At 44.5% G+C, this 12,412-nt stretch overlaps 1 protein-coding gene across 1 annotated transcript; it reads left to right on the top strand.

Annotated features, from left to right (window-relative positions):
- The first annotated feature begins 2,819 nt into the window (after positions 1 to 2,819).
- Positions 2,820 to 9,340, top strand: LOC125444406 (vomeronasal type-2 receptor 26-like). Its single transcript, XM_048516815.1, has 4 exons — positions 2,820 to 3,614; positions 6,273 to 6,500; positions 7,196 to 7,322; positions 8,439 to 9,340. Exons 1-4 carry the CDS (start codon positions 2,820 to 2,822, stop codon positions 9,338 to 9,340), a joined length of 2,052 nt encoding a protein of 683 aa, XP_048372772.1.
- Positions 9,341 to 12,412: the final 3,072 nt, after the last annotated feature.

Here is a 12,412-nt window from a genome sequence, read left to right as displayed (position 1 = left end):
TAAAAAAACAAGCTATACATTAAGTGTATCAATCAGAGACAGAGTAGACTAATGCAGTAAGAAATAAAGCTGAATGGATGAATTGTTGAATTATGACTGACTGAAGAAAGAAGTGACCTATATTATAATGAAATGACTTGGTAAATTGTTGCAGTATCCTCTAAAAAGCACCTTAAACACTGTTTTTACAGGACAGTTATAAAGTTCTACCAGCACGTATTGGCCTTGGTGTTTGCTGTAAAAGAGATCAATGCAAATCCCCGCATCTTACCCAACGCAACTCTTGGCTTCCACATCGCTGAGAACTACTATGATGAGAAATTGACCTATCAGACTACTCTGGAGCTGCTGTTCAAATCACGGCATTTTGTCCCCAACTACAGATGTGGCACCTCGAGAAATCTCATTGCTGTCATTGGGGCTCTCGACCCCGAGAACTCCTGGCTTATGACAAACATATTGGATCGCTTCAAGATCCCACAGGTGGGATATCCTTATTGAAGAATGGGGGTTTTCATGGTGGGAGGGATCACATATATAACGAAAGTCGGGGAAACTGTTGTTATTCAGGAGGACGCGTTGTGACTGACACAACTAAGCCCATCTCTGATACTGAAAGTTCAAATAGCCTTTACAAAGCGGAATGGGCAGGTATGACCAGCCAGGTACGACCCTTTTAGAAGAGTTGTGTCCTGTGACCCTTTCCCAGGAATGTCACATACATTGGAAACATATACTGTTTGTATCCTTTTGTATCCCTTTTGGTTCCTATGCCAATCTGAATTTTTTGCTCATATTTAATGTCCTTGGTTTCCATGTAAGAGACAATAATGCCGACAAAACTTTTTTCAATCCGACCTAATAGAGATGGGTTGAAATAAATTGCTGGAATGGGTGGTTGTTGGGGAGGGAGGGAGGGAGGGAGAGAGAGAGAGAGAGAGAGAGAGAGAGAGAGAGAGAGAGAATATGTACACTGGAGCTCAATCTTTAAAGTAAAACTGAACTCTTGAGTAAGGGCAGTTTAATCTACCCCCTTTGTTATCTGGCTGGCTTAGTTCATTTCAGGATTTTGACTTCTAGTACCCTTGTCAGGAGCAAAATGCTTCATGGAACGCAGCATGAGACAGGAAACTGCAGGGTTTCACCCCCTTGTCTGTGAACTCTGGTAGCTTCACAGTAGACCTTACAACACAATAGACCTTACAATGGACTTGATGCTGTGCCACAGAAAGAAAAACATCTTAGTGTGAATGCCTCTGAAGGCGCCATTCATAGTGGTGGGTGAAACGGTAGGAGCTAAACACACCATACTATGGCCACACAGCCCGAAATATTCCTAACAGCCACTTACAATATTACCTTATTGATTTATGAAATAGTGGGTGCCTACCAACATGTCTACTTGAGAGGCGCCATCCATACCAACATGTCTACTCTGAAGGCACCATCCATAGTGGTGGGTGAAACGGTAGGAGCTAAACACACCATACTATGGCCGCACAGCCTGAAAAATTCCTAACAGCCACTTACAATATTACCTTATTGATTTATGAAATAGTGGATGCCCTACCAACATGTCTACTTGAGAGGCGCCATCCATACCAACATGTCTACTCTGAAGGCACCATCCATAGTGGTGGGTGAAACGGTAGGAGCTAAACACACCATACTATGGCCACACAGCCCGAAAAATCCCTAACAGCCACTTACAATGTTACCTTATTGATTTATGAAATAGTGGATGCCCTACCAACATGTCTACTTGAGAGGCGCCATCCATACCAACATGTCTACTCTGAAGGCACCATCCATAGTGGTGGGTGAAACGGTAGGAGCTAAACACACCATACTATGGCCACACAGCCCGAAACATTCCTAACAGCCACTTACAATATTACCTTATTGATTTATGAAATAGTGGATGCCCTACCAACATGTCTACTTGAGAGGCGCCATCCATACCAACATGTCTACTCTGAAGGCACCATCCATAGTGGTGGGTGAAACGGTAGGAGCTAAACACACCATACTATGGCCACACAGCCCGAAAAATCCCTAACAGCCACTTACAATATTACCTTATTGATTTATGAAATAGTGGACGCCCTACCAACATGTCTACTTGAGAGGCGCCATCCATACCAACATGTCTACTCTGAAGGCACCATCCATAGTGGTGGGTGAAACGGTAGGAGCTAAACACACCATACTATGGCCACACAGCCCGAAAAATCCCTAACAGCCACTTACAATATTACCTTATTGATTTATGAAATAGTGGACGCCCTACCAACATGTCTACTTGAGAGGCGCCATCCATACCAACATGTCTACTCTGAAGGCACCATCCATAGTGGTGGGTGAAACCGTAGGAGCTAAACACACCATACTATGGCCACACAGCCCAAAAAATTCCTAACAGCCACTTTTACCTTATTGATTTATGAAATAGTGGACGCCCTACCAACATGTCTACTTGAGAGAACAGCAGATGGTAACACATTAAGGTGTGCCTATATTTAGGGTATGTTAAGTAATACATTGAGGTACAATTGAAGGGGGAGGGAACAGCAACTGTAAACATTGACCGGACGCTCCTTCCCTTACTAAAGTATTTTTATAGCCCCAATATTTCAGACGGCTGTCAATCAGCTGTCTTAGCTCATTAACGTTTGCTCTCCCCACCAGGTCTACTGAATTGAATATGGAAACATGGAGTGTTGCACTGTGTATCTCTAAAATACCTTTACATTTTCTCTTAGCTCACATATGGTTCGTTTGCCTCTGAGGAGAATGGCGCAAAGGAGTCCTTTTACCGCATGGTCTCAAATGAAGCCAATTTATATCCCGGGATTATACAGTTGCTTCTTCATTTTGAATGGACTTGGGTGGGGCTCCTCGCTATAGATGATCACAGTGGAGAACATTTCCTAAAGATCCTGGAACCATTGCTTTCCAAGAACGGAATCTGTTTGGCTTTTGCTGAAAGGATACCTCCCAAATTACAATGGGATAGCGCGTATGATTTTAGAAACATAATCCCAAATATCGAATTGGTGTTTGTAGATGCCAGAGTCAGTACATTTATACTCTATGGAGATTCAAGGACGCTTATAATATTGAATGGTTATTTTTTTCTAGGGGATATTTCATGCGATCATATATTTGGCAAGGTGTGGATTTTAACAGCCCAGATCGATTTTACCCTGTCAGGCTTGCAAAGATTTTGGGATTTTCACTTCTTTCATGGGGCAATCTCTTTCGCCATTCACTCAAACCAGCTTCCAGGATTCCGTGCATTTGTTCGCGACATAAAAGTTAATGAGGTGGAGGAAAATGGTTTTCTGAAGTTCTTCTGGGCACAAGCGTTTAACTGTATATTTGTAAATGGCAACGAATCCACGGAAGTTGACAGTGCTTGTACAGGGGAGGAGAAACTGGAAAGCCTTCCTAACAATATTTTTGAAATGGCCATGAGCGGCCACAGCTATAGCATCAATAATGCGGTCCACGCTGTGGCACGTGCTCTACATACTTTGTACTCATCAAGATTTAACCTCGGAGCAAGAAAGAGTGGCAAAAGATCTGAATTTCAAGATCTCCGGCCATGGCAGGTAATGTCTCCAGTATGAAAAGCTTTTATTTTTGAGAACAGATCAGTATAAAGTGAGACAGCAGCTAACATGTCCCACCATGTAGAACATATAACAGTCCAGGTGCTCGGGAGCAACAGCCGCAGAAGGCCATTGCTTTCACATCCTGCATGTGAGCTCCCAAAGGCACCTGGTGGGCCACTGCGAGTAGCAGAGAGCTGGACTAGATGGACTCTGGTCTGATCCAGCAGGCTCTTTCTTATGTTCTTAAGGCCATTGCTTTCACATCCTGCATGTGAGCTCCCAAAGGCACCTGGTGGGCCACTGCGAGTAGCAGAGTGCTGGACTAGATGGACTCTGGACTGATCCAGCAGGCTCTTTCTTATGTTCTTAAGGCCATTGCTTTCACCTCCTGCATGTGAGCTCCCAAAGGCACCTGTTGGGCCACTGCGAGTAGCAGAGAGCTGGACTAGATGGACTCTGGTCTGATCCAGCTGGCTTGTTCTTATGTTCTTAAGACCATTGCTTTCACCTCCTGCATGTGAGCTCCCAAAGGCACCTGGTGGGCCACTGCAAGTAGCAGAGAGCTGGACTAGATGGACTCTGGTCTGATCCAGCAGGCTCGTTCTTATGTTCTTATATAAACTGTGGCTATTCACATTGTACCTTGACAAAGGCCTTTTTCCGCACAAACCATTTGAAATGTTTTCAGGCAGGCCATGGAGTTCGGCACTGTGTTTTCCCTCTTTGGTTCCAAAAACATTTCCAAACAGGTTTTTTCCCCATTTTTTAAAAAAACCCTTTAAAAATTATTCTCTTTTAAGCATGCTTCCCTCTCAGTGCAGTCATATTTGAAGGGCAACAGGTATATTTAGAATATATAATCCTGTCAAGCAGAGTAATGAGCAGAAATGTGGATTATGGGGCACGTTAGAATAGTTCTCTCTCAAAAAACTAGCCGTTTCACCTCAGAGGTGCTAGATATAAAAACATCCCCTGAAAGTAAGACGCAGCAAAGTTTTTGTTTGGAAGCATGCCCATCGAACAGAACACCAGAGCATGCCACTGTGGAGCGGAAAAATAAGACATCCCCCAGAAAATAAGACATAGCGCATCTTTGGGAGCAAAAATTAATATAAGACACTGTCTTATTTTCGGAGAAACACGGTAGGAAGCATTTTAAATGGTATCTTTTTGTCAGAGCATTTTTACACAGCATTGGTTTAGCGATATACTGAGCAACTTCTCTTCACTCAGTCAGGGAACGACAGAACACTACCAATGGATTTTAACTGTCACCTTTAGAATGTTCGTGCAGCTTCCCAGAATTCCTTGCTGCTTGTGCTGCTGCTGCATGCAAACAAGGCTGAAAATTCCAGCAATATTTACAATTTTTTATCTTTCCCGCTGCCGTTTTCCACACCACCGTGCCATTGGCCAGCTTCCCTCTCTGCGCACACGCAAAATAATGTGTTTTCAAACCACTTTCACAACTGTTTGCAAGTGGATTTTGCCATTCCGCACAGCTTCAAAGAGCACTGAACGCAGTTTGAAAGTGCATTATTCTGCATGTGCGGAATGAGCCTGCACCTTTTTTCGCATCCCTGATGTCAGCCCTTTCCCTCTCACCTCTCATTTTCATCATTTTGTGTGTGGTTTTGTTTTGTTTTGTTGTTTTTTCTTCTGTTTTGGGTGAATCTACAAAGCATCTATTCAACAGAGCTACAGAGCCCTGAAGCAGCGGATCTGGGAAGCATCATTTCAATGAATAAGCAAAAAAAATTAAATTAAAAACCCCTCACTGTGGACATTAAATGTTTGGAGGGGAGGGAGTATGGACAAACATCATGGCAAAGGGGGCATCGAAAACGTTCTGGAAACATTGTATGTGACTTGTATGAAACGGGCCAAAGTTTCATGGGTTCTTCTATTCTTCTAGACCCAGAGGTGGGATCCAGCAGGTTCTCACAGGTTCCCGAGAGTAGGTTACTAATTATTTGTGTGTGCCGAGAGGGGGTTACTAATGGGTGATTTTGCCACGTGATTTTTGCCTTAGTTACGCCCCTCCTCTCAGCAGTAGCGCGCAGAACTTGAAGCAGTCTAGCAGGAGGTGCACCGGCGTGCGTGGCAGCCTGCGCCTGCATGCATTCGTTTCCCACCCAAGGACTGGCGCAGCGGCTGCGTCCTTGCCGCAGCCCCACCCAGGAATACCCCACCCCCAGAATGCCCGGGCCATGCCCCCATCATGCCCCACCCAGCCCCATAGGTGCTACGCCACAGTTTGAATCCCACCACCATGGGAACCTGTTACTAAAATTTTTGGATCCCACCACTGTCTAGACCTGAACCCTGAAAAGAGAGAGACTATGGTCTTCCAAGTCAGACTACTGGTCTAATTAAATCAGTCTTCTCTACCTGGCTGATAGAGAACTACTGCAAGATATTTTAGCCAGATACTGGGGACTATTTGCTACTGGACCTTGACAAACATTAATTCACTCAATCAGACACGCACAAAAGAAGAGCTGTGTACATTTTTTTCCCAATCTTGGTTTTTTAAAGGCGGTGTTTAAAGGGATGTCTGTACTGTAAGTCAGCAAAGAAATGTGTTTCAGCATCTCCGAACGAAGACTCCAACATCAAATTAAAGCTTTAACCTTTATTTCCTCTTCCACCCAGCTCCACCCATTTCTTCAAAGCAATTCCTTTAACAACTCGGCAGGAGAAAAAGTATCTTTTAACAGCTACAGGGAGGTGGAAGAAGGATTCGACCTCACAAACTTGGTCACGTTCCCCAATGAGTCCCACTTGCGGGTGAAAGTTGGAAGGTTGGATCCCACAGCTCTTGAAGGAAAAGAATTGATCCTCCACGAGAATTTAATTGTATGGCAAACAACTTTTAAGCAGGTGTGGACGCATGTCAGAAAGCAGTTTATTCTCTGGATGGGAGATTATGGGGTCAGAACTTCCCTTCTGCAACATAACTTGATGTTTGTGGTTCATCAGTCAGTAGCACATTCAAAAAACTAGCCAAGTATCAATTCAGTCACTGTCTCGGTAGTCTGGAGATTCGCTGTAATTCCAAGAAATTAGTTGCAATTCCAGGAAATCACCAGGCCTCACCTGGAAGTTGGCACCTCTAGGCATTGCCCCATTTGCCCTAATTCACCAGCCTTTGTGTACATTTGGGAGCAGCAGTGGCGTTGTGGCTAAGAGCAGGTGCACTCTGATCTGGAGGAACTGGGTTTGATTCCCAGCTCTGCCGCCTGAGCTGTGGAGGCTTATCTGGGGAATTCAGATTAGCCTGTACACTCCCACACATGCCAGCTGGGTGACCTTGGGCTAGTCACAGCTCTACGGAGCTCTCTCAGTCCCACCCACCTCACAGGGTGTTTGTTGTGAGGGGGGAAGGGCAAGGAGATTGTCAGCCCCTTTGAGTCTCCTGCAGGAGAGAAAGGGGGGATATAAATCCAAACTCTTCTTTTCTTCTACATGAAGACTGATATATTAAAAGTTCATTTCTCCCTTGAGAAACAATTGGTTGAAAATAAAAAAAGATGTCTCATTGCTCCAGTCTTGAACTCTGGTCTCATTTTTGACAGGTCCCTCCTCTTTCTGAGTGTAATACTCATTGCGGGCCTGGGTCTCAGAAGAAAAAGAAGGAAGGGGAGAAATTTTGCTGTTACGATTGTAATCCATGCACTGAAGGGAAGATCTCAAGGAAGAAGGGTAAATACACACACACGCACACACACACCTTTATTAGGCATAGTACAGTTACAGTTATGAAACAGAGATCTATACAATAGCTCTGAAACTGTTCAATATAAAATGTAATCGTATAAGTAATTCGATCTCATAAAACATCCAAATACTTAAAATTTGATCTAGCCAAAAACCAGGGGGCATACATTGAAAATGCTGGCGGGAAGAATTAGGACTAATAAGAGGAAACATTTCTTCATGTAATATGTGATTGGTGTTTGGAATATGCTGCCACAGGAGGTGGTGATGGCTGCTAACCTGGATAGCTTTAAAAGGGGCTTGGACAGATTTATGGAGAAGTCGATCTATGGCTACCCATCTTGATCCTCCTTGATCTGAGATTGCAAATGCTTTAGCAGACCAGGTGCTCAGGAGCAGCAGCAGCAGCAGGCCATTGCTTTCACATCCTGCATGTGAGCTCCCAAAGGCACCTGGTGGGCCACTGCGAGTAGCAGAGTGCTGGACTGGATGGACTCTGGTCTGATCCAGCAGGCTCTTTCTTATGTTCTTATGTTCTAGTCTTTACAACTTCAACTAAAAAAGAGGACACTGAGGTAGTTATTGCAGATGAAAGATCGCTTAAAAGGAGGAAGGTAAGTAGTAGTGTGTGTGTGTGTGCGTGCGTGCGTGCGTGCGTGCGTGCGTGCGTGCGTGCGTGCGTGTGTGTGGAGTCGAGTCACACACTTATGGTGTGACATATGGTGACCATATAAGGTTTTCAAAGTAAGAGACTTTCAGAGGTGATTTGCCTTTACTTGCTTCTGCATGGGCTGAGAGAGTTCTGAAAGGAGTTTGGATTTATATCTTGCCTTTCTTTCCTGTAAGGAGACTCAAGGTGGCTTACAAACTCCTTTCCCTTCCTCTCCCCACAACAGACATCTTGTGAGGTAGGTGGGGCTGAGAGAGTTCAGAAAGAACTGTGACTGGCCCAAGATCACCCAGCAGGGTTAAGGGAGTGGGAAATAAATTTGATTCCTTAGGAGGAAGGGCTGGTTTCATTTGTCTACTAAAATGGTGAGTGTTGACTGTGAATGATGTTCATATCATACTGATCAACCTTCCATTCCTCTTTTTTTTTAGACGTGGATGACTGTATCGATTGTCCAGAAGATGAGTATCCAAGCGAGGAGAAAGATCGATGTCTGCCGAAGTCAACACATTTTCTGTCTCACGAAGAAACATTAGGAGTTAGTTTGGCCTCTATCGCCATGTCCTTTTTCTTGGTCACAGCTTTGGTTCTATCCACCTTTGTCAAGAACAAAGACAGCCCCATAGTCAAGGCCAACAACAGAGATATCACCTATGCTCTTCTGGCCTCCCTCTCCCTCTGCTTCCTCTGCTCTTTGCTGTTCCTCGGGAAACCAAGCAAAGTGACCTGCCTCCTCCGGCAATCTGCTTTCGGCATCATTTTCACAGTGGCTGTTTCCTGCATCTTGGCCAAAACCGTCACTGTGGTGGTCGCTTTCGTGGCCACCAAACCGGGATCCAACATGAGGAAATGGGTGGGGAAAAGACTGACCAACTCTGTTGTCCTTTCCTGTTCCTTCATTCAAGCAGTCATCTGTCTTGTGTGGCTCGGAACCTCTCCCCCATTCCCAGACATTGACACACAGTCATTGACTAGAGAAATCATTGCAGAATGTAATGAAGGGTCAGTTCTCATGTTTTATACTGTCCTCGGCTACATGGGACTTCTGTCCCTCATCACCTTGATTGTGGCTTTCTTTGCCAGGAAGTTGCCAGACAGTTTCAATGAGGCCAAGTTCATCACCTTCAGCATGCTGGTGTTTTGTAGCGTCTGGGTGTCTTTTCTGCCAACCTACCTCAGCACCAAAGGAAAATACATGGTGGCTGTGGAGATCTTCTCCATCTTGGCTTCTAGTGCTGGAATGCTGGGTTGTATCTTTTTCCCCAAGTGTTACATTATTCTGCTCAGACCTGAGATGAATACCAAGGGGCACGTCATGAGGAGGAATAATTAAAGGATATCTCTGTCCTCTTGTACAGAGGTGGGATCCAGCAGGTTCTTACCAGTTCCTGAGAGTGGGTTACTAATTATTTGTGTGTGCCGAGAGGGGGTTACTAATTGGGTCCGCTTTTCCGTTAGAAATTCCATTAGGTCCCAAAATCATAAAGTCCTGTTGTTTCCTATGTGGCTGGTTAGCGAAGGTAGAAAACGGGATAATTCTCCCTGTTGGGCTGTTTTAAAAACATGTTTTAGAAATGTGGTAAAGTTCCTTGTTTAAGGAAAGTATCCTTTTGATTTCTAGAAACAAAATTAAGTATTTGAAAGTATTAAGTATTTGACAGGCAGTCAATTAGAGGAGAAGTAGTTGTTTCTGTTGGCAGCAGACGATAGGACTTGCTATAATGAGTTTAAATTATGGACAGAAAGATACCAGCTGGAAATTAGGAACTTTTTTTTTACAGTAAGAGATTTTTACAGTAACAGAGAAATTATTAATGCCCCGCCCCCGGAATGCCTGGCCACGCCCCCGTCATGCCTCACTCAGCCCCATTGGCACTACGCCACTGTTTGAATCCCACCACCATGGGAACCTGTTACTGAAATGTTTGGATCCCACCACTGCTCTTGTATATATTTCTACCTAAGAATTAAGACAGTGTACCTGATCTAACAATCAGTTCTTATTGCATTTTGACTTAACTAACAGTATAGTCTGCTGTAGTAAGTGTGGGGCGGGGGGGATTCCTGGGTGGGAGAAGCCCAGGCTACACAAAGCCACACTGGCTCTGTACGTTAACATAGGTTGTTTTTTAGCAGGCTTGGTCCTGCCTTGGGGCTATCTTTTAAGTTATGGCGAGCATTTTTAAAATGATGATTTTTAACTGTAATGTAGGTTTGACATGTTGTTGTCACCCAGAGCCCTTCTGGGATGGGCAAGGTATAAAAATAAAAATGTATTTAAACATTTTTTAACAGCATACCCATGATCCTTTGCTAAATATGGAATCTTGTGCCTGGTCCGGCAGAAGGCGTGGTCTCGTAGGGGGCACTGCCTTGCAGGGGATACTGCAGACAGGCCTAGGTGCCATTTTACCCCGGGCTCTGGTTTCTCTTCCTACACCTCTGCGTTGTAGTCATTAATTCTTGAGCTAACTTCAGAAAGCTTCTCCCAAAAATTCTGCCTCCTAACATCCATTTAACTTTCCAAATGTGGATACCTCTACCGCGGAAGAGAGCCCCAGAGACTTAGGCCCCTTCTGCACAGGCAAAATAATGCGTTTTCAAACCACTTTCACAACTGTTTGCAAGTGGATTTTGCTGTTCCGCACTGCTTCAAAGAGCACTGAAAGCAGTTTGAAAGTGCATTATTCTGCATGTGCGGAATGAGCCTTAGTGGAATATAGACTTGAATATTAACTCTGTGCTCCACAATCCTATGCATGTTTACACAGAAGTAACTCGCAATGAACCCAGTGGTGTTCACGCCTTACGCAGCTCTGCATAGGACTGCAGTCAAGTCCTTCTGTATCCTACTTTCTTCATTTTGCTTTGTGCATGTTTTCGCGCTGCCTCTGTTCTGGCTAACCTCACTGTGTCACCGGCAGCACAGAAATAGACAGCAGAGTCGCTCAGGCGGCTGGTGGGTTTCTTCATGTGGAATGTCTTCAGGTTCTTGTTGTGGTCAGCTGCAAAGCCTCGCCGATTCCCTTGGTCTGAGCCATCTTTGCCTAAATCCCTCAGAAACAGTTCGGGAGCTTGGCCGGGATGCTGAACGTACCAGAATAGATAGACTGAGAAAAATGATTCGTAGCTACATTTGAGAAATATCGAGTTGCCTTGATGAACAGCAACAGGTCCTTCGGTCTGGTTCACTTGCTGGGCGGCAACCCCTTCTGGAGAGAAGAAAATGGTATCAGAGATGATCTCAGATGGAAAGATGGATAAATGGAAAATCAGCTCTTTCTCTATGGTTATTAGATTTTAGGCATTCTTGCACGGAAAAGCTGGGATCTTGACTACTGTCTTTTAAAGTCTGAGCTAATTTATCGGCACAGTTCCCCATTTGGGATTTTTTTTTCCTTCCTTGACTCTTCCTTGCTTGCTCCTACCCTGACAGAACAGAAGACAACTTCCATAGGACAGCTCGACAGCAGGTTAGTTCTTATGTTCTTATGTTCTTAAGATTTTCATACATGACACTAAACGATTCTTCAAGATAACGTTCTCGTTCGTTCAGATTGATTTCTGTTCCTTGCCTTTTCTGCTTTCAATGTGCTATCCAAAGAACGCTTTCTTGAGGGTAAGCTCCATTGATTAACTTTAAGTAGGCAACCGGAGAGGCCTGCTAAGGATTGTTGTCTTAGAATCCAAAGAGAAAGCTGATCTAGGGTATCCAACATGTTAGAGTTTAAACCATAAGAACATAAGAACATAAGAACAAGCCTGCTGGATCAGACCAGAGTCCATCTAGTCCAGCTCTCTGGTACTCGCAGTGGCCCACCGGGTGCCTTTGGGAGCTCACATGCAGGATGTGAAAGCAATGGCCGGCTGCTGCTGCTGCTCCCAAGCACCTGGACTGTTAAGGCATTTGCAATCTCAGATCAAAGAGGATCAAGATTGGTAGCCATAAATCGACTTCTCCTCCATAAATCTGTCCAAGCCCCTTTTAAAGCTATCCAGGTTAGTGGCCATCACCACCTCCTGTGGCAGCCTATTCCAAACACCAGCCAACCCTCTTCTTCTGTCTGCCTTACTCTCAAACTTATGGAAGAATCTCAAAGATCCTTTTAAATCTCCTGAGTGGAAATGCTGGCATTATTTCCACAGAAGTTGGATAGCCCAGATTAGCCTGAGAAGAGCAGGGTCTGTAAGTCTAAACAGGATCAACCATGGTTAATGCTCGAATGGAAGACCACCAAGGAAAAAGAAGGCAACGACTAACCACTTCTGCTCCTCTTTTAACTTGAAAACCCCAGGAGGGGTCTCTCGATACTACAGTTGAGACTTGGCGGTGGTTAATTAATTAGGCCGCAAGATTAAATGTGCAGATTGCAGCATTTTGAGCAGAGAGATGCCCAGGTAGCAA

Source organism: Sphaerodactylus townsendi, linkage group LG15, assembly GCF_021028975.2.
Source record: "Sphaerodactylus townsendi isolate TG3544 linkage group LG15, MPM_Stown_v2.3, whole genome shotgun sequence".
NCBI classification, from domain to species: domain Eukaryota; kingdom Metazoa; phylum Chordata; class Lepidosauria; order Squamata; family Sphaerodactylidae; genus Sphaerodactylus; species Sphaerodactylus townsendi.
Note: the sequence above shows the minus strand (reverse complement) of the source record. Positions and strands in the feature narration are given on the sequence as shown.